The sequence below is a fragment of the Rhinatrema bivittatum genome, chromosome 2 (assembly GCF_901001135.1).
Source record: "Rhinatrema bivittatum chromosome 2, aRhiBiv1.1, whole genome shotgun sequence".
NCBI classification, from domain to species: domain Eukaryota; kingdom Metazoa; phylum Chordata; class Amphibia; order Gymnophiona; family Rhinatrematidae; genus Rhinatrema; species Rhinatrema bivittatum.
Window position 1 is genome coordinate 690,097,696 of NC_042616.1, and position 21,538 is coordinate 690,119,233.

General features: G+C 42.7%; 2 protein-coding genes across 4 annotated transcripts in view; one reads left to right on the plus strand and one right to left on the minus strand.

Annotated features, from left to right (window-relative positions):
* LOC115085498 (carbonic anhydrase 1-like) overlaps positions 1-18,441 on the minus strand; it is a 61,732-nt gene extending 43,291 nt beyond the window's left edge. Inside the window, exons 1-4 of one of the 2 annotated variants that reach the window (XM_029591599.1) lie at positions 18,273-18,441; positions 10,217-10,414; positions 2,149-2,267; positions 735-830 (exon numbers count right to left, since the gene is read on the minus strand). In XM_029591599.1, coding sequence (XP_029447459.1) covers positions 735-830; positions 2,149-2,267; positions 10,217-10,414; positions 18,273-18,309 — 450 coding nt within the window. In that variant the 5' untranslated portion in view covers positions 18,310-18,441. The remainder of the gene's footprint in view (positions 1-734; positions 831-2,148; positions 2,268-10,216; positions 10,415-18,272) is intronic. The other variant, XM_029591598.1, reaches the window with a different exon arrangement.
* A 348-nt stretch (positions 18,442-18,789) lies between these two features.
* The window catches only part of LOC115085499 (carbonic anhydrase 3-like), a 101,145-nt gene continuing 98,396 nt past the window's right edge, over positions 18,790-21,538 (plus strand). The window contains exon 1 of one of the 2 annotated variants that reach the window (XM_029591601.1): positions 18,790-19,087. The gene's annotated coding sequence lies outside the window, so the exon portion shown is untranslated. Of the gene's footprint in view, positions 19,088-19,118; positions 19,526-21,538 lie in introns of those variants that run through there. The other variant, XM_029591602.1, reaches the window with a different exon arrangement.

A 21,538-nucleotide genomic window follows, 5' to 3' on the forward strand; every position in this document is an offset into this window, starting at 1 on the left:
GGGTCAAGAGCCAAGGTCCATCCGAGGGAAGAGGAGCAAAGGAACAGGAACTGGAATGCAGGGACTGGAATGCAGGAACTGGAGCTGGGAATACGGAGCAGGAACAGGAACTGGAGGCGGACGCAGGAACAGAAACAGCAACTCAGGAACTCTGGCAGACGACAGCGAGGAGACCTTTTGCCAAGGCAAGCTCTGACTGTCAGAGCTTGCCTTATATACCCAGGACCACTGACATCATCACTAGGAGCCGTGGGAGCTTTTCCTACCGTGGCCCCTTTAAATCCTCGACAGAGGTGCGAGTGCGCGAGCCTAGGAGCAGGGGCCAAGGAAGAAGGTGGCGGCAGCAAGGTCAGCGTGGCGGTGTTCTCCTGCCGCGGATGGGAGGCAACAGGAGAGGACTGTCCAGGGTTGAGCAGGGTGGCCGGAAGACAGCAGGACTGTGATGCAGGCTGCCTGCTGCAGCCGAGGTGAGGAGGGCCGAGGTCGGGGCGGCATCAGGAGGTAGGGGCTGCCAGCCATGGCCAGGAATTGTAACAATAAAATCTCTAATTTTAAAATATTTTGCATTGATATGTTCTGAAGAAATAAATTTACCAAAAATGTTGAACTAACAGAATGTCAATATTTACACAACAGTAAGGACATCATGAATTTGGCAATGAAACAAGCAGAAATCAGAGTCTTCCAGTAACATAATGAGAAAGGAAATCAAGAAACGTTGCCGTGGCACTGACCTTCACAAAGGCCCCGAGAATGGCCCAACCATCAGGATGTCTTGAGGCATCGGCAGAGCTGCTGTATTTGTCTGCATTCCAGTGAACTACATGGAGCTGTAAAAAAATAATGCAAAAGAGAAAAAAATTCTCTCAAGTCAAAGATGTTAAAAAATGGAATGGTAAGATATTCAAGTACCAGTAATTCTAAAATGTATGATGTTATAAGTAAACAGTAAGAAAAGCGAGTATTCCTCATTCTGTACAGATGCCATAGAAATACTTATGGCAATACTTACCTATTGGTTATTCTACTTCCATCACATGTACGTGTTTGTGTGTGTCATCATAACAGTCATTATGTTATATTATGAGTAATGTAGTAGTAACCTAGTGGTTAAAGAGGTGGGTTGAGAACCAAGAAGGCAGGGTTCAAATCATACTTCCTCCACCTTTGCTCCTTATGACCTTGGGCAAGTCACTTTGTCCTCCATTGCTTCAAGTACCAATTGTAAGCCCTCCCTGGGATAGGGACTTACCTCCTGTATCTGAATTGTAACTTGCCTTGAGCATGAGTTTGATAAAAGCAAGTGGTAAGAAATATAGAACATGACAGCAGATAAAGACCATATGGCTCATCCACATCTGCCCATGGACATCTGCTCAGCTTTACAATCCCTTCTTCTTCAGAAATCCTATGTTCTTGTCACATGCTTTCATGAGTATTGATACTGTCCTTGTCTCTTCCACGGGGAAGCTGTTCCATTAAAAATCCCAATCCAATGATACTATGCTGAAAAAGCTGATTAACTGGCATGGTGACATAATTTATTTGAACTAATAATTTCAAATGATAAAAATACCCCTACCCATGAGTGTTCTGAGACACCATCAAACAGTATGTACAATCTTGTATACCCTAGGTTGATAGCATCTAGACAGAGAGTTCATCAAGCTAGGGCGAGAGTATTTTGGACAAATCTCATCTTTGTGTACCTTTCCACATTCCAAATCACATCAAATGTTCACTGATATGTACTGTGCTGTTCATTCGTCTCACTGTGAATGTAAAACTGACTCCAAAACCCCAGACCACTACCAAAACTTCACCTTGAGTTACTAATTGACCCTCCTACAGTGGTATAAATAGTTGACATATGAGAGCCTTATAAAGTCTCTCTCTCTCTCCCTCTCCCTCTCCAGGGATAGTTAGCAAATCTTTAAGCCACTGAATAACTAGCTGAAATTACCCAGCTAAGATTACTTCATATTACTGCTATACAGTTACTTTGCTTATGGAATGACATTGTTATATCATTTTCCAAAAAAATAATGCAAACAAATGAACAAGTAGATAAATGGGCAAACTGTCTCAGTCTTCATTTAATATTTCAAAAACTGCAGACTATTTACCGCTCTTTTGAAGAGCTCATACCTCTGCTGCATGCTTCACTCCATCCACTGTGTGCTCCGAGCCAGAATCATCTGAGAGGCCCCAGTGAAAGTGGAACTCACTCAGTCTGTAAATTCCTGTAAGCGGCCCACCTTTCAGCACTAAACAGCAAACAAGACAATAGTCAGGCTAGATAACCAAGTCCTACTTTTAGAAATCAAGATAAATATCCCCCAAATCCTCTCCTATACACATGAAATAGGTTTGTTCTACTTAACCATTTAATTTGGGAACACATTTCTCTTGATTTCAATTTGTTCACCAACTGAACAACCATTGGCTGTTATATGATAAGGGGCATGGAATGTCTTCCCTATGAGGAAAGGCTAAAAAGGTTAGGGCTGTTCAGTTTGGAGAAGAGACGACTGTGGGGGGATATGATAGAGGTCTACAAAATCATGAAAGTACTTGAACAGGTTAATTTAAATCTGTTATTTATTCTCTCAGATAATAGGGGGCACTCCATGAAGTTAGCAAGTAGCTCATTTAAAACAAATCAAAGAAAATTATTTTTCTCTGCGTATAGTTAAGCTCTGGAATTCATTGCCAGATGATGTGGTTATGGCTGTTTGTGTAACTTGGTTTAAAAAAGGTTTGGATACCTAGAGGAAAAATCCATAAACTGCTATTAATCAATAAAGAATAGTAGCTTGAGATCTATTTAATATTTTGGTACTCTCCAGGTACTTGTGACTTGGACTAGCCACTGTTAGAAACAGGATTCTGGGTGTGATGGATCCTTGGTCTGACCCAGTATGGCATATCTTACTTTCTTATGTAACCCTTGGTAAGATGTAGCACATGTTTTGTTTTATTTATACAGTCTTGTGAGTTTGAGCTCAACATTCAAAAGTCTCCACAATCCACTAATTATGTGCGTAAATGAGCCCACAAAGATTTATGCTAGCATTTTATAAACTGTGGCAGTAATTCTGCCCCAAAACGTTTGCAAGCATGTTTCAGTACACTTGTATATTTGTAATGCAGGAAGATGTGTAGTTTCTCCATCTATTTTATAAAAATGTATACAGATATTTATACACATGTGGCAATCCTGCCCAGTCTGGCCACTAGATGTCCCTGTCCCTGTCATTAGAACACGTTTTGTAAGGAGCCACCCATATCCCTCAGTCCCTCCCACCTGGAGAGTCTGGATTGGATGCCTGAAGACTATTTAGCCCAGCCATTTTAATACACCGTGGGGTTCAGTTTGAGGAAGATGTATTTTTTCTGCACTCTGGTGCGGCCTCCCAGCTTCACCCAAAAGAGTTTATTTAGAAGTGACAGCTCCAAATGTACTCCCTGCCTTAGGGTCTTCTTCTAATTTACAGAGAGATAGACTTTCAAGCCTGATACCCTTTAGGGGAAAAGGGCTCTCACCAAAGGATGAAAGACCTGTGAGCCTACTCTAAACCCTAGGCGGGCAAGCACCAGTGATGGATCCTGCTGCAAGAGACAGTGAAGGCAGAAGAGATATCCAGTTTAAGCTTTAAGATATTTTTGGGACTTAAGAAGAGTGGGGAGGTTTTGGATTCCCCTTCTTCACTGGGATTTCAGAGGGGAGAACTTGCCTGATTCCACTAACTTTTCCCCAAGAAAAGTTCCCCAGAAAGATCAGACAATAAGGATGAAAGAATCATTAAGGAAGGAAGAATTAGAGCAGGAGCCCCCATCTGGATCTCTAACACCAAAAGACCAGGACAGGCTGGGCGTCTGAGAAGAAGATATTCAAAGGTAGGATTTTTCAGAACAGTTGGGGACACCTCCACTAGGATTTCCCGCACATCCGCTGGGAGAGTTTACGCATATAAAATTACCATGGGCTCCACGCAGAGGTTTGGTAAAAGGACACCTACCTACACAGAATAATACCTGTACCATCAGACAGATGTAAATTCACACTTCTGGATAATGGACTTTAATTTATAAGTATCAATCAGTAAACTTTATTTAGCACCCAGCCCTGGTCCTGTCTGAGTTATTACAGCCTCTCACCTCATCAGAAGCATCAAATGACTACACATTCACTAGCAACCTTTTCTCATCATCTGGGCCATAACGAGAGCTTCCCCCCACAAAAAGAATTCCCCCATCCAGGGATTAAGATTCAACATGGGATGGAATGGTTATCCAAAGCAGCCCTGAAGAAATCAATTAGTTGTATGCCCTCAGGAGGAACAAACCTCCAAAAAAAGAGGTTACATAGTTGGTGCTCAAACAATGTGGGGCTTGAGGAAGGTGGAAAAATGTGTACAGTCTGGTCAATTTTAAAAGCCCTATGCAAGCCAAAGGCAGGAGATACGCTTGTGACTTGGCCCGGTGCACACCGCATGGATTTTAAAAACCATGCGAGTACGTGCATATTTCCTAGTACACGCATAAAACGTTTTTGCACAAAAAGGGGCGGGGTATGGGTGTGGTCTAGGCAGATCATGGGTAGACATGGGTGGGCCAGGATTGCACCATGAAGTCTGTGCGCGCTGGGTCCCCTACCGCATAACTTTACTTCTGCTATGGACGGCGTATAAGTCATGCAAGAAAAAAATAGGCTTGTCAGTGGGGTTTTAAGGGTTGGGGCTAATAGGGTAGAAGGGAGGCAAGTTAGCTAAGTGGATTAGGAAGTCCTCTCCTTTATTGGGATGAACTGGGAGCGAATTGAGAAAAAGGGCTATTGCATTGGTGCACTTGCCTATTAAAATTCTCCCCACTTATAGAAACATAGAAACAGAAATGACGGCAGAAGAATATCAAACGACCCATCCAGTCTGCCCAGCAAGCTTTCACACTTATTTTTTTTTCTCATACTTATCTGTTACTCTTGGCCCTTATTAGTAACTTTTTGGTTCTAGTTACCTTCCACCCCCACCATTGATGTAGAGAGCAGTGCTGGAGCTGCATCTAAATGAAGTATCTAGCTTAATTGGTTAGGAGTAGTAACAGCTGCAATAAGCAAGCTACTCCCACGCTTATTTGTTTACCCAGCCTGTGCAATTCAGTCCTTGTTGGTTGCTGTCTGAATATAAATCCTCTTTTCTTTATCCCCCCTGCCGTTGAAGCAATGAGCTGCGCTGGATATGTATTTCAAGTGAAGTATCAGGCTTAATTGATTCAGGGTAGTAACCGCTGTAACAAGCAAACTATACCCATGATTATTTGTTTACCCAGACTATGTAATTCAGTCCTTGTTGGTTGTTGCCTGAATATAAATCCTCTTTTCCTCTTTCCCCCTGCTGTTGAAGCAGAGAGCTATGCTGGATATGCATTGAAAGTGAAGAATCAGTCTTTCCCCCCTGCCGTTGAAGCAGAGAGCTATGCTGGATATGCATTGAAAGTGAAGTATCAGTCTTATTTGGTTTGGGGTAGTAACCGCCGCAACAAGCAAGTTACTCCCCTGCTTTTTTGTAAATGAAAATCTTTTTTTCCACATTTCCTCGAGGCGGCATTTGCATGCACGTGGGCACAACAATATAAAATTGTGCGCACATGTACGCACATAGCCAATTTTCTAACATGTGCGAGTATACGCACATATGTAATAAAATTGCTGTGTCCATGTGCGTGCGCTGGCAAATAAATGCACATATGCGCCTGCATGCGGGTCTTAGGATTCACTTCAATGTGTTTTGAAGTGAAATGTGAAGTTTGGCATTCATACAATGTACAAAGAAGCTTAGAAAATTAACTGCAATATTAACAACAAAATGGTGTTCATTCCCGCATTCGAGAATTGGCAAGAGGGGCGCACCAGAGAAGAAATGCACGTGCAATGTATGCTTCTGATGTTACCACAGCATATGTGACATATAACCAATAAAGTAGTATAAAAGCGGCAACAAGCTTGCAACGTCAACCTCAACATGAGAGATTGCGTGGAATGGGTATGGTGCTAAGTGACTGCGAGCAAGGCCATGACTCCTAGCTAACAGGATGGCCTTGTGAGCGATCAAATTCTAAAAACCAACAAGCATTTATTATTTATTACAAAAAGGACATTCCAATTTTGTCTACTCAAAAACTACAGACAATTGGGCAAATCATTTAGCAAATGTAAGACTATTTCAGTAATGTATGAGTGTATACCACTTTTGTAATCTTTGGATAAACAGTGGTGTTTCTGAACCCTGACCTGGAATGCCCGTAAACCAGTCCTTTTCCCCCTGTTCATATTTATGTGCAATACTGCAAAAACATGGGTAATCTTGGGGTTTATAAAATAGCATATTCCGGCGTCCATGCCACTTGCATATGTGCTAATTTTATACGTGCAACCCATAAGTAACTCTTTGAAAATTACTCCTTTATGTTTTATAAGTTCTATTTTAATTTACATTGGGTAGTCTGAAGAAAAGCATGAAAGAAATAGGATTTAATAAATAAAAAATAAAATTGTAAAATTGGAGGCCTAGGCATAATACTCTAGCACAATCTTAGGGCTCAGCCCTGTGGCCTGGTGAAGTCTGAGGGTACCAGTTTGAATTCTGAGAATCATACACGGTAAAATTGTTTGGGAAGGTGAAAAGTCTGTACAAATTAAAGGGCCGATGCAATAAAATTTGCGGAAAGTGGGCGCTGACTTTTTCAGCGCCCGCTTTCTTAGCACAAGCATGGCGCACACAAGGGGGGAGCCAAGCAATAAACAAATTAGGGGGCCACGCTAGCAAAGAGGCACTAAGGTCGCTAGCGCGACCTTAGCGCTTCCTTGCTAACGCGATCCCGTGGTTATGGGCGGTCTGCCGGTTATGAACACTGATGCCGATAAACTCAGCATCGGTTTTCATAACTGCAGCCGGCCGGTTATGAAAACCGACGCCAAGCATATCGGCATCAGTCTTCAAAGCGGTCGGCAGAAGTTTTTTTTCTTTTTTTTTTAACTTTAGAAAAAGTACAGAAAAGCAGTTTTTTCTGCTTTTCTGTACTTTTTTTCAGTGCACTCAGCTATTAATGCCTGCTCCAGGTAGGCGTTATTATCTGAGAAATAAATGTGCATCTGAGACGCACATTTATTTTTTTGCATTTGGAGTGAATGAATAATAGCCTCATTCACATGCATTTGCAAGTGATGAGCGCTAACTCATTTACTCCGTGTCGGACGCGCGTTAAATAGGCGCTAATCCCCTATTGCATTAGGTGGTGGATTAGCGCCTATTTAACCTGCGTCGGACAGCGGGTTAAACAGTGCACTCGGCTGAGCACACTGTATTGCATCGGCCCCTAAACTTTTAAGGATGGTGGTTATACAGAATAGCATGGAGATGGAGGAGAATTGAAGAAAGCTTTGGAGAAAGCACAAAGGATCCTTAGCTGCAGTGAGGTGAGAATAAAGTCAGGGATTAAGCAGAATCTGAGGCATTGCAACATGAACAGTAAATATGAAGACTAGGCTGGCACTCTTTATCTGCTGTCATTTTCTTTGTCTCTATCCTGAGTAGGTCAGGTGGCGTAGCCAGAATAGATTTTTTGGGTGGGCACAAGGTTAACATGGGTGGGCTGCAGGCATATAATCTTATTAATAAATAATGCAATATATTGCCCACTACAACAGCTTTCAAAGTAGTTTGCAACAGCCATTTTGCTTCATGCATCAAGCTTTAAAATATTTTACCTCAATTATTTCAAGCACTTAGCATTAAAAATAACTTATTCATCTATATTAATTTATTTTCTATTTATTGCAGTTTATAAAAGCACATCACGTGAAAAGCAAAGAAAACATACAATCAAATCCAATCATGTAATAAATAAAAAATTAATGTATTCTTTCATGAATCCTCTTTGCAGAAAGCCAGCAATCTTCATAGCTACAATAAAATATCATTAATCATCAGAACAAGTTTGGAGGAGAGTTAGGACAATTCACATCACACCTAACATGAAAAAAAAATATTCAAATTCCAGTGTCACCTCAGCAAAAAATATTCCTCATTGCTATTTTGTGAAGAAAGACAAACTCCTGCAAAGAAAGAGACTTCTAGAACCTTGCCATACCATACAGTCACAGCACTGACTCTCAGGATTCAAATAACAGCAACCTTATGAAAAAGAAGCAATGCAAATACTAACCAGGCCCTAGAACATTAATACATCACCTACTGAAATAACAAAACAATCTGGATTACTACAGAGAAACTACATGCGAGCAGAATTCAGTCAGGTACACATAGGCAAAGCAGAGTCCAACCTTTACCTAATATAAAAATAAAGAGACTACAAATTAGAAACAGAAACATACAGACAAAACCAAAATAGAAAGCCTGAGAAACCAGACTCTGAGCAGTGGAGTACAGAAGAAAGAGCAAAATACAAAAATATAAGAAATGCACATTCCCAAAGATGGCATATTCAAATTTCTAAAATCTCAAAATAATTACTTTTTTTACCTTTGTTGTCTGATCTTTGTATTTTTCCAATCAGTTGATCCTGGTCTCTTTTTCCTATTTTTCTCTTGATGCTCATTTCCTAATTCCTTTTCAATATCTCTCTTCTCCTACTGTCTTCTTCCCTTTCACACACACACATACACACACACACACACACACACACATACTCCTTTACACATACAATCTCTCACTCTCTCACCTCCCCCCAGGCTCTCATTTTTATGCACACAAAGACCCACACCCAGGTTCCCATTCTTATATACATAGACGAACACCCAGGCTCCCATTCTCACCCACATACACACATTCAAACTCCCATTCTCACCCACACATACACACCCAGGCTCCCACATACACTTCCATTCTCACCCACATACACACATTTAAGCTCCCATTCTCACCCACACATACACATTCAAGCTCCCATTCTAATGCCCATACACACATTCAAGTTTCCATTCTCAATCACACACACACACACACACACACACACACACACACACACACACACACACACATTTTCATGCTCCCATTCTCAGCCATACATACACACAAGCTTCCATTCTTAACCACATACACACATTCAAGTTTCCATTCTCATCCATATGTACGCAGAGCCTTTTAGTTAGTCACAAGCCGCACAAAGTCCTACTTCTACCGCCGTGGGGATGGGATCCTGAGGTGGCCATGCAGCTCTGGCCTTCCTTTTCACAGCATCACTCCAACAGTCTCTTCCGGGTGGGTAGGCCTGGGCACAAATTGGGTGGGCCCCTGCCCATCCAGGCCCACCTGTGGCTATGCCCCTGAGGAGTTCATTTACTGGTTTCAGACTGTTTGTGATGGTACAATTTGCTGAACTATCAGAAAATCCATCAAGCAGACTGCATTCCCTTTCTTGGAATGCTGTCACTCTATGCAAAATAGCCTCGGCACTCAGAGGGGTAGGTTTTTGGGGGTTACGCGCGTATCTTATGTGCATAACCCTTTGAAAATCTACCCCTTAGTCTGCAAGTGGGTGCATGTGTGCAGTGGTACTATATGAGTGTGTGAGATTAAATAGAATTGTAACTTCAAGGCAAATAAACATAGAATAAGGTAAGAGAAATGCTATACACATTCTGTAGTATAATATAGATATGAGGGTAGACAGAAAAGCCAACATTGTCCTTTTAAAAGTGTGGTTTTTAGGAAAAATTTCAGAGGAAGCTTGAAAAATATTTCAGGGTGTTTTTAAACAAAAGGGTTTATGCCAGCAAGACTTTCATTTTTGAAAGAATTTAATTTGCTCTCCTACATGCTCCAGTCTGGAGTTATTCCTGCAGTATAATATATTAGAGCTTAACGGCTGCCAGAAGCAAATTAAAAGCACGTATGGATTTGAGTGAATTGGTGATTTTCGTGAGATATGTGGGTGGAACAGAAGAAATTATTGGACTATCTATAGCAGGTTCTCCTCCTGCATGGCTCATAGATCTTTTTGGAGCCATGATGAATTACATTTTTTTCTGTAGGACAGTTTGTGAATATCCTCTTTTACAAATATTCAGTACTTTTTCAGTATTTGTCCTCCAGGGGCTAAATTTGTTTTGGGTGAATTGAGTTCTATGTTTTCTAAAGACCAGCTATCAATTTTATCATTCAGTGGAACAATAATAAGAAATGTAATTTCTCACCAGATCGGTTCTCCTTGTCCTCATATTGCACTTTAAAGGAATGTCCAGTGTTACAAATGACTGAAGCAGTTGCTGGATCATAGCTGATGTTCAGAGGCTTCAAGGCAGAGTCATGCTTGGCTCTCTTGGTTTTAATATCAATGGGAGACTGATGGTTTCTTTTAGCACCGGGGAACAATTTGTTCCATTGGTCAGGTCCTAGAGAGAAATGACATAATAAATCTTCTGCATTCACCTCTCAAGGGTTTGCCATCAATCTAGGCATATGCACTCAGGTTTTGCAGGAGATAATCAGCCCAACATTCATTTAATAGTTATAGGACTTTAGAAAAACACAGGAAGGGATGAAGTGGATGGGCATCTTGCCTTTCTCCAGAGCTAAAATACAATTTTTTTTCATCAGAAAGGTGGAATATAAATGATGAATACTGCTATTTATTTATTTATTTATTATGTTTTCTCTATTCCACCTTATCAAACCAAAAAGGCAGCCCAAAGCAGTGTACAGTAAAAAAAAGTACTTAAAATTCAACCACCCTACCTACACTTTACCCACCCATCTAAGATCTCCACTCCTATAAAAAATAATCATAAATTACAAAATCAATGTTCAACAAAACTCGGACTCATCTGAATCCCTGAATAGAAGCACAGAAGCATTCCCCTACCCCCCAAAGATTAAACCTCTGAGACCCTCCAATTCTGCTTATGGAAATAGGAATCTGTATTGTTCGTGCGAATACAAACTGACATTACTATGTCTAGGGAAAACATAACAGATGAATAAAAAACATAGGTCGAGTTCACAAAAACTGACAAATTAAAATTCAGATGGAAGAGGTTGCAAATGAAATCATTCTTAGAAAGTTAGATTTTGAAATAAGGCTGATTAATGATGTGAATAAGTCAGAAATAAACTAATAAATGCCTGGCAATTCTTCTGACGTAACTGATGGATAATGCAATACACAGAAGACAATTTTCTAGGATGTCATTAAATTAAAGTGTGGTAAGCTTTGTAAAACACGAATATAATTAGAAAACCAGAAAATAGCATGTGCAAGAATTTGCAAACATGAATGTGCCTACTATTTTTATGAGCATTCTTTAAAAAATTTCATTTACAAATAGATATTTCTAATAAATAATTTTCTTTTTGCAAATTCATTGCTAATGTGTTATTTTCATGCACGTACAGAGGTTCTCTAGTCTGGGGGTCTTGGAACTTCAGGCCTTGTTCTTTCAAGTCTGGGGGTCCTGCGTCTCAGGTCTTGGGCTCTCATGTCCATGAATTTGAGTCTGGATCCCAGTTCTTGGGCTTTTGAGTTTTAGGTTCCAGATCCAGGACTCATGGGTCTTGAGTTCCATGGTCTCAAATTCAGAGGTCCCAGGTCTTGGGCTTAAAAATTAAAAATTGGAGATCCCTAAGTCCAGTGCTCTCAGGTTTGAGGGTCTAAGTCTGGATATGAGACTCTTGGATGATGGAGGTTGATCTCAGGTTGGGACTTTTAGGATCAGAAGTCTGATGGCTCTGGGTTCAGCTTTAGGCTCTTAGGTGAAGTGGTTCCAGGCTCTATGCCCAGAAATCTGTGGTATGGGACTGGGCTCTCAAATCTGAGCTCTGAATCTGGAATTCTTGGATCTGAGAGGCCTGGTTCCAGAACATTCAGATTTAAGGTTCTTAGACTCTTAGACTTGGGAGATCTAGCTTTCAGGGATGTGGATCCCAGGTCACAATCTGGGGTTTCAGATCCTATGCTCCAGATCCAGGGATATCAAGTCTGGGAGATCCAGGTCTTAGGTCCATGACTTTAAAGACCAGAGGTCCTGGCACTCTGGGTCCAAGAGTCCTTGGGCTTCAGGTCTGCAGTTCTAAGGTCCAGGTCTCCAGAACCAGGGGATCTGGATCTCAGTTCTGAGGCTTTCATGTCCTAGGTCCTAGATTCTCAGGTCTGATGAGTTTGAGGCTAGAAATCTTGGGTTCAGGACTCTGTGTTTAGGGGCCCAAGATCATGGTTATGAGGATCTCAAGTGTGGGGTTTCAGGTCTAGGGGTCTCAATGATGAGGACTTTGGATCTGAGGGTACCAGACCTAAGACTCTCAAGTTTGAGACTCAAGTTCTGGTATCTTGGTTTGGGGCTTCTGGATATGGAGGTCCAATGTTTCCAATCTGGGGTTCCTAGATTTTGGGCTCTTGAGTCAGGCATGCTAAGGTCTGGGATCTAGAATTCTGTCTGCCAGGAGTCCTGAGATCCCAGAGCTCCCAGTCTGGCTTTTAGGTCTGGGTTTCAATTCTTGGACTCTCAGGTGCAGGGATTCCATTTCCTAGGATATTAATATTGGGGGTCTTTGGTCCAAGAATTTTTGGTCAATGAATCCTGGGTTTCAGGGCATGGCCCTAGGTAACTCACAGTACCAGTACTCCTACCAGTACTCATACAGGTATGTTACAGCTCAGTTTTTGGGCAGCAATATTCTACAATAGCTGCCTTCCTCCTGGAAATCTGGCCTAGTCTGACTAAACCACATGGGTCCCAGCTCTTATTCCTCTCTTGTTGGGCCCTACCCATAGAGCTCTCTCTCACAAGGGGAATTAAAGAGGACCAGGCACCTAGCCTGGTCCTGCACCGGTCTAAGTTGGAACCTAGAGGCACTGCCTCACACCTTCATTCCCCTCCAGAGTCCCAGAGTGCCATTGCAGTGAGCCTTTGAAGTGGATTGGTACAGTAGGCTCCTCCTTAGCACAGTTTATTTTTATTAATTTTTATTTATTTATTTATTTATTTGATGTATATTCCGCTTTTCGACAATCTTCTTTGGCCTGGATATTTGGTGCATTCAACCTTTGACGCCCTAGGCAATTGCCTATGTCAGAGCTGTAACCAGGCAATTTGGCACCTATGGCCAAGTAAAAAAGTATGCCTTTGCCCTGTATACAACATGAGCTGGAGACTCTCAATTTTTTAAAACTTAATACATAACACTATTCGTTTCTAATTAAGTAGGCATAAGTGTGACTCTTAAGTTTGTATGAATTGACCCTAACCCTTTACTCAACCAATTATTTACTTATATATTCAATTTGATATACCGCTTGTTGTTAAAAAAAAAAAAAAGTTGTACACAATAGTGTTCTAGAGCCTGTAGTAATATTTGTAGTCTGGCTCTTTCATAGGTAAGGTATTTGCTAAGTGAGTCCTGAGTGTTAGTGCTGGTATACCAGCTTTGCTATAAAGGTTCTGCGTGCACTATTGGCAGATTTTTGTGGTGTATCACAATGTGCCTGGTGGAGGAGGGAGTTTGTTTTGTTGTCAATCAAATCTAGAACCAAATTAGTTAATATAATCAAAACCTATAATTCCATAGAAGAGAAAAAAGCACAACATTATGGTTAAATGACTCACACTCCTTTTTCAATTCCTACTGCTTAATAAGATAGAGATCATTTATTTATTAGAATATGTTGTGGGTGGGTTGTGGAGTTTAGAATTATTAATACATCTATAGATGTTGCATGTGCCAGCTGCAGGGGGCCCGCAGCCAGGCCCTCTTACCCTCTGTTGCCTAATCCAGCATCTGGCTCCCCTTCCCTCGTAGCTGTAGGCCGCCGGCTCCGTCCCCTCCCTAGGTGCGCGCACATCTCTGCTTCCTTTGAAGGGCCCGTGGCAGGAACTTGGCCGCAGCCCCGGATGATGATGTCGCTGATGCTCCGCTATATAAGGCTGGGCTCAGCTCCTGTTAGTTGCCTTTGCAACAGGTCTCCATGCTGGTCCTGTACTTTGTTGCCTCCTGGTGATTCCTCTGTATTCCTGGTTCCTGTTCCCTTCGAGTTCCTGTTCCTGGTTTGTATTCTTCGTTCCTGTGTTCCTGCTTCCCAGCTTTCCTTATGGACTGATCTTCTCCTGGACTCGACCACTGCTTTGCCCGGCTACGCCATTGATCTTTTCCTGGACCCGACCTCTGCTTTGCCCGACTACGCCATTGATCTTCTCCTGGACCCGACCTCTGCTTTGCCCGACTACGCTTTTGATCTTCTCCTGGACCCGACCTCTGCTTTGCCCGACTACGCCGTTGATCTTCTCCTGAAACCAACCTCTGCTTTGCCTGACTACGCCATTGATCTTCTCCTGGACCTGACCTCTGCTTTGCCTATGGTACTGATCATCTCCTAGTCCAGACCTCTGCTCCTGACCACGCTACTGATCATCTCCTGGACTTAACTTCAGCCTTGCCTTGCCACCGCTCCTTGATTGCCACCTGCCCTGACTTCAGCCTGTTATACGATGCTCCCACTGTCTACCTCCTGGACTTGGCCTTTCAGGCTTCGGCCTGTTCTTGCTCGGACGCCCCCTGTCAGACTTTGGTTCCTATTGGTGCCTGGGTCTCCGGGACTCCACCTCGTTCAGTACAGACTCTTCAGTTCCGCTGTTGCTGCCTCTGGGCTGACCTCTCAATCTTTTCATCAATGACTACATATGGAGGCCCACCTAACTCCAGTCGGCCCCAGTACCCAAAGGCTCAACCCGTGGGGAAGAAGGGCTGGTATTGGCGAAGCTCCAGCCGGCCTCCGTCAGTCAGCCCACTCCACCTGCCGATGGTGGGGACCCGTAGACTCTCTTCTATGGGTAGCGTCAACCCCACCTCGGCCCAAGGATCCACCTCCTGCGCAAAAATAGATCCCTACACAGACATTGCATGCTAGAAGAATCCTTGACTGCTGTCACATAAACAGAACACAGGACAACTCTTACTTAATACTGAATAAAGGGACCACAAATTACAGAAACAGAAACATGCTAACAAAAACTGAAATGGAAGCCTAAGAAGCCAGGATCTCTGAGCAGTTCAACACAGGGCTGAGAAAAAGAGAAACAGAAATGCATTTCTAACTATACTAAGCAAAATACAAAGATGTAAGAAAGGCACATTCCCAAAGCTGACATATTTCTCTCTCTAAAATATGAAAATAAAGTGGTTTATTTTTCTACCGTTTGTTCAGTGAGCATTTTAATTGATCCTGGTCTCTCCTTTTTGTCTTTTCCTAAGTTCTTTTCAGGATCTTTTTTCCATTTTCTATTTATCTCCCTTTCCTTTTCTATGTCTGTCTCTGACATTGATCGTTCCCTTTCATCTTTTTTTTCCATTTCTCATTTCTCTGCCTTTCTATCCACTCATAGCTAAATTTTAACTCTCTTCTTCATCATCTCTCTAGTCCTCCAGTCTTAGTCTCCCTCTTTTTATCTCTCTCCTACCTACCAGCTTTCATCTCCCTTTCTCACTCCATCCCATTCCACTCTCTGCCTCGTGCCTTCCTCAGTGTCCTATTCCCTGTTTTCACTCACTCCCTAGTCCCCCATTTCCACCCTCTGCACTTGCACCCTCCCCAACCCTCATCCATTTTCCTCAGCCTCTAATCCCCTCACCAGCCCCAGCTCCTTCCTTGTCACTCATTCCCTTCCTGTCCCCTTTCTTCTGTCTCTTCCCCCCACTGAGCCTCCTATTACCCCCTTGCTCTGCCTTCCATTCCCACTCTCTCTCATAGCACCCAACTCCCTTTCCAGTAAATACTCCATGTCATTCCCACCCTCATTCATACTTTCCCTAGCCCATCTAATATACCCTCACTCACACCCTATTGCAGATTCTGTGCTGAATGCCCCAAGGCCCTGCTCTCTGCATCCCCCACTCTGAGCTCCAGATTCCCTGCCCTTCTGAGTACCCCCTTATCCCTAATCGCCGAGTCCCTGCTCCCCCATCAGTCACCAAATTCCTGTTCTTTCCTTGTTCTCCCCCAAGTCCTCATTCTTTCCTTGCTCTCCCACCAATACCCAAGTCTCCCTGTTCTTTCCCATCTCCAAGTGACATTGTTCCTCTCCTGCTCTCTTCCTGCCAGTCCATATTCTTCCTCTGCTCTCCCCCTGCCAGTCCCAGTTCTTCCACCGCTGTCCCCATCCTCGTGTTGGGCCCATACTTCCCCTGCTCTCCCCATCTCCAAGTGACAGCTCCACTCTTCTTCTGCTCTCTCCAAAGTGACAGCGCCCATCTTCCCCTGCTCTCCCCCCACTAGTCCTGTTCTTCCCCTTTTCTCCCCAGTTTTCATCCATCCCTTGCTTTCCCCCATTCCCAAGTAATAGCTCTGTTCTTCCCCTGCTCTATCCTCACTAGTCCTCATTGTTCACTTGATCTCTCCCCACCCAAATCTCTGAGCCCAATTTCTTCCCCTGCCCTCCCACCTAGTTCCTGTTCTTTTCCTGCTCATCCCTAAATCCTCATGTCCTTCTTATCTTGCTGACACATTTCCAAGAAGCTTCCTGGCTGGCTGCTTGCACGGTGCCAATTTCCTCTTCGAGCTTTGTGGCTGAAACTGGTTCTCAGCTGTTGAAATAATGGGGCTCTGCCTCTACAGATCCCCATGTGGGTCAAATAACTCCTGTTTCAACTGCACATACAAACAGCTGATGTTTGAACCTCACAGGGCTCCATAGATCCAGAGCCCTGCAGTTCAAATAGAAGAGCTCAGGATTCAACTGCAGGGCCAGAAGAAAGAGGCGCCACTAGACCAGAATTTAGTATGAAAGGAGCTCATATTCTTCCTGCACTGCTGACCCCTGCTGGTATTCATGCGATGGGCCAGTGGTGCCCTTGAGCAAAGGCACCTATGGCCGAGGCCATATTGGCCATAGACTATTTATGTCTCTGGCTTATGTTGCCTATGGCTAAATCCAGGCCTGGGAACCAGGACCCTCATATCTGGGACACCAGGACTCTAGCATTTTTTTTTACCACACTTTTTCATGCATTTTGTTTTGTTAGTGCACTTTCTAGCACACATTTCCTTGTCAGCAGGTTCTTTTCTTTTAACTCACGTGTGCTCTGCATATCATTAGCTTACTACATCAGTAATAAATTGAATTTTTAAGGCACATTTTTGCGCTGGTCTTAGTACATCAATCATTAGTCTTAGATCAAATAAAACTATATGAATATATGTAGCAAAACCCTGTTAGGCAAGAAAAGTACAAGAGAATAACCCCAGAGCAGGAAAATGCAAAGTAATATGGAAATGAAGTGCAAAAAACTAACAGACTATGTCAAGTAGTCGCATTTCACAATATTCAAAAGCAAAATGGTACAACTTTGTCACTGAAATTGTCATTAGTATTCATTTATTCTATTTAAATAATTTTATGCCACATTATCTAATATTCCAAGAGGCTTGCAATCAATATTCAAAAATACAACAATACACACATATATTTAAAATAAAACAGGTAGCTACACCTTCTCAAACTGCTAGGTTGGTAACCACAAACACTCAATATCATTCTGCCAATTAAAGGCAAAGGAATCTGACATTGCTCAGCTATAAGATTTTGTTAAACTTCCAACGGGAGGTCCCATATTGACCTCCCCAAATTAAAATTAGCTAAAAGAATACCATCATAGCAATTTGGTAGACATGAGCTGTTTTTAACAGTAACAAGTGCTTGAATAGGAAGCTTTTGGGATCATCCTAGGCATGGATATAGCAGCTCCTCTAACTTTCAATTTTGAACATTTGCTAGCCTTATAATGGTATCATCTTTACTCAGCTACTTTATTTTTTTTAACATAAATTTAGGCAACTGTTCTGTATGAGATTGTCAGGGCAATTTTCAAAAGTCATTTATCCGGATAAAGGGGCTGTCTAAAAATTGCTCACCTTAACTCAGCTGAAAGGACATACAGGGCTCTAAACTGTGCATAGCCATATTAGGAAGAGGCATTCCCAGGAGCATTTTAAGGTGGGGGAGGAAAAATGGGTGCAGATTGCATTTTCAATGAAGTACCACAGGAAAATCAAATGCAAATGCAGGTACCCTTGTATTCATAGTGAGAGTATATTTGCATTCACTTTAAAAAGCTGGTGCAAAGACTGTGAATAAAAAGTACCAGTGGACTTTGCAGTAATGTGGGCAGTCTGACAATTGTTCCCCCTATTCATAGTGATTTGTCACTGCTGTCCCTGTCTCAGAGGAGGGAGAGAGAGAGAGGGAGAAAGAGTGTGGTTCTCACCATTATGGGCATCATATCCCCAGTTCTGGCTGGCCATCTCCCTCCTCTTTCAGTAGCTGCTTCTGTGAGGCTTAGCTGTGTAGACTGCAGAAGACAGGAATGTTTTCTATGTTCTGCCTTACTGCACAGCTGCTGACATGAGCTGGGTTTTTATAGGCTCCATTTAAACTTGGCCATGTAGGTATCTTTACAGCTTGGTAAATTTTCTAGCTGATCTCAGCATGAGACAGGATACATTTTTTTCTCCCAAAAGATAAAATGTTGATGGAAAATGTCTTGCACCACCCTCGTAAACATGACTGTGTGAAGACTGATAGGTTTGGTTAAGGGAACCACCCTTTCTTATCTTTTCAAACGTTTATTTGAAAGAGGTCACAATTTGCAATCCCAGAGCTTGTTTTGCTAGTGTATCATGAATTTAACATTAGCATATGACATAATTCATGCATGTTTGGCAAAGATATAGAAGACCGTGGTGGGGACAAAGTTAGGAGGCTGCAGAATTGCAAAACAACCAACCCTTAGACTCTCAAGACCAGAGACAAGGGGAGGAGTGATCAGGAGAAAATAAAGAATCAAACTATCAGCTGGATTTGTCTGGCAGGCTGCAAGTTTTTCAGTTTACTAGAAGTCCTAGTAGAAACATAGGTGCTTATGTAACCAGGTGGTTTGGCAAGCTATGCAGGGGACTTACAAGGCCACGTGGCAATACTAGAGTACAGTGCTTAAACATCTGGTTTCGTAGGACTTAGGAGGGATTCCTAGGTCTTTCCTATTTAAATTATTACAGAGATATCTGGTTAGGCATCTGAAAGGTGGGTACTGAAGGGAACCAGAGGTGTACTAAGGGGGGAGGGGGGAGGCGAGAGGGGTAATCTTCCCCGGGTGCTAACAGGGAGTGGGGTGCCATTGCCGTGGTCTTACGGCAATGCACATAAGTAACGTGCTGGCGGGGTTCCTACTCCGCGCCAGCAAAAGCGAGGCCCTGCGGTGCTGGCCTTTCCCTGGAGCCGGCAGCAGAAGAAGAGGTCGCGCTGTGCCGCCGACGTTTCCTCGGAGCCAGCGGCAGATGAAGAAGCCCTGCCATGCTGCCGAATTTCCCTGGAGAAGGAGGCAAAAGAAGAGGCCCTGTGGTGCTGCCGACGTTTCTTCCGAGCTGGCAAGATGAAGAAGTCCTGCCATGTCACTGGCCCTTCCCCGGAGCCGGTGGCAGATGAAGAGACCTTGCTCTGCAGCCAGCCACCAAAGAAAAGGTCTGAAATGTGTGTGAGAGAGCGAGAAATTAGCCCTCTGAGTGTGAGTGCCTGGGTATGAGAGGGTGTGTGTGTGTGTGTGTGTGTGTATATTTGAGAGGGTGTGTGTGCGTGTGTATGTGTATGAGAGGGTGTGTGTGTGTATGAGAGGGTGTGTGTGCGTGTGTGTGTGAGTGTGTGTGTGTGTGTTTGTGAGAGGGTGTCTATGTGTGCGTATATGAGAGGATGCCTGTGTGTGTACATAAGTGGGCCTGTGTATGTGTGAGTGTGTCTGTGAGTGCCTGTGTGGGTTTCTGTGAGAGAGCATGCCTATGCCTGTGTCTGTGTATGAGTGCTGTATTTATGTGTGTGAGAGGGGTTTAAAATTTTTGCGCTCTCCTCCAATCCACAACAATCTCAGGATGATTAGAAATCTAAAGTCCCAGCTATGGAGAGTAATTTTTTTTATCCTTGTTAGTTTTAATTAAAAGATGTGATGTGCCTGTTATTTTGAAATATTTTATTAGTGTTTGTTAATTCTATTCATCTTCTGTTTTGATAAATATCATTTTTTAGTATGGTTTTACTGTTCGTATTGATTTATATTTCTTGATTGTATTGTTTTGAGGAATAGTGATGTTCTGCTTTTCCATTATTGCATTGCTTGTTGTGGTTTCCAATTCAGTTTTTATCTGCATATGTGTGTGTGTGTGTATTAGTGTGTGTGTGAGAGAGAGGAAGCATGTGTGTGGGTGAGAGACAGAAGATGCATGTTTGTGTTGTGAGAGAGACACAGAGGAAGTATGTGTGTGTGAGAGAACGAGGGCACATATTGTGTGTGTGTGTGTGTGTGTGCATGCATGCCCCAAGTCTACGACAATCTTAGGATAACAGATATGGAAAGCGGGAGATGTTTAAAATCTTTATTTTAATCATTGAGTGTTATTTGATGTGTCTGCTGTTTTGAAATATTTTATTGATCTTTAGGAAATTTTAAAATTATATGGGGGGGGGGGGGAGAACTGGCAAAGGAAGTATCCACCCCAGGAGCCAAATACTTTAGGTTCGCCTCTGAAGGGAACTAAGTGGGGACCTTGTAGCTTCTTCTATCCAAAATGTTAGAGCAGAAAGGAAGAAGACAAAGATTATCCTGGCTGAGGATAAATCTGATTTTAGATGGTCTAAGTCAATGGTTGGCAGATGGGATGAATCCCTGGCAGTGTGGCCAAGATAACAGGGAAGACAGGATGGACTCGCTGGTGTTTTCTGCTGTCCATGGCTAAAGAAAGAATGACCCTACTGACATTGCAGGCTAGAACAGCCTAATTAGTTTTGGTAACAGTTTAGAGCCCAATATTCAGCATTACTGGCTAAGTAGTTACTTATCCAGCAAAGTGGCAGCCACTGAATATCTGGCTACGTTCACCTGCCATCACTTAGCTGCATAAGTCCCTGACCCAGCTAAGTAGATAGTGGATATCCAGTGGGCAGACAGGGGGTGGATCGGATCAGCGCTACTTACCTGGCTGACCTAAGAGCCCGATTCATCAAAGCATTTTTCCATAGACACAGAATGGGAGAAATGCCTTAGTGAATCAGGACTTTAACCAGATGAGTAGCAAAATTCGTACTTCTCTGATTAAGTTAATTGAATAAGTTAGATCTGCCACAGAGCAGGTCTGACTTAACCTGGTATAACTTATCTGGCTAAGCTGAGTTTTTTGATGGGATATTCAGCAGTATAGCTGATAAGTTTCATCCAGCTAACTTTCCTAGCCATTTTCTTTTCTTTATCTACCTCTTAGAGTATTGAAAAACTTAGCAGTAAGACATAGGTGAGTGGAGGGGTGGAAGGACCTGGGTGTTGGATTAAGTATGGGAACTTTTAGGCTCATCTATCTAGAATCTGAACAGAAAAAAACTGGACACAGCTAACTTGGATAAGGAGTGATATCCTACAAGTGGTCAAGCTTCTTTGGCTTACAACTATATATCCTTAGTTTTCTAGACCAAAATAACTGGGCATACTTAATG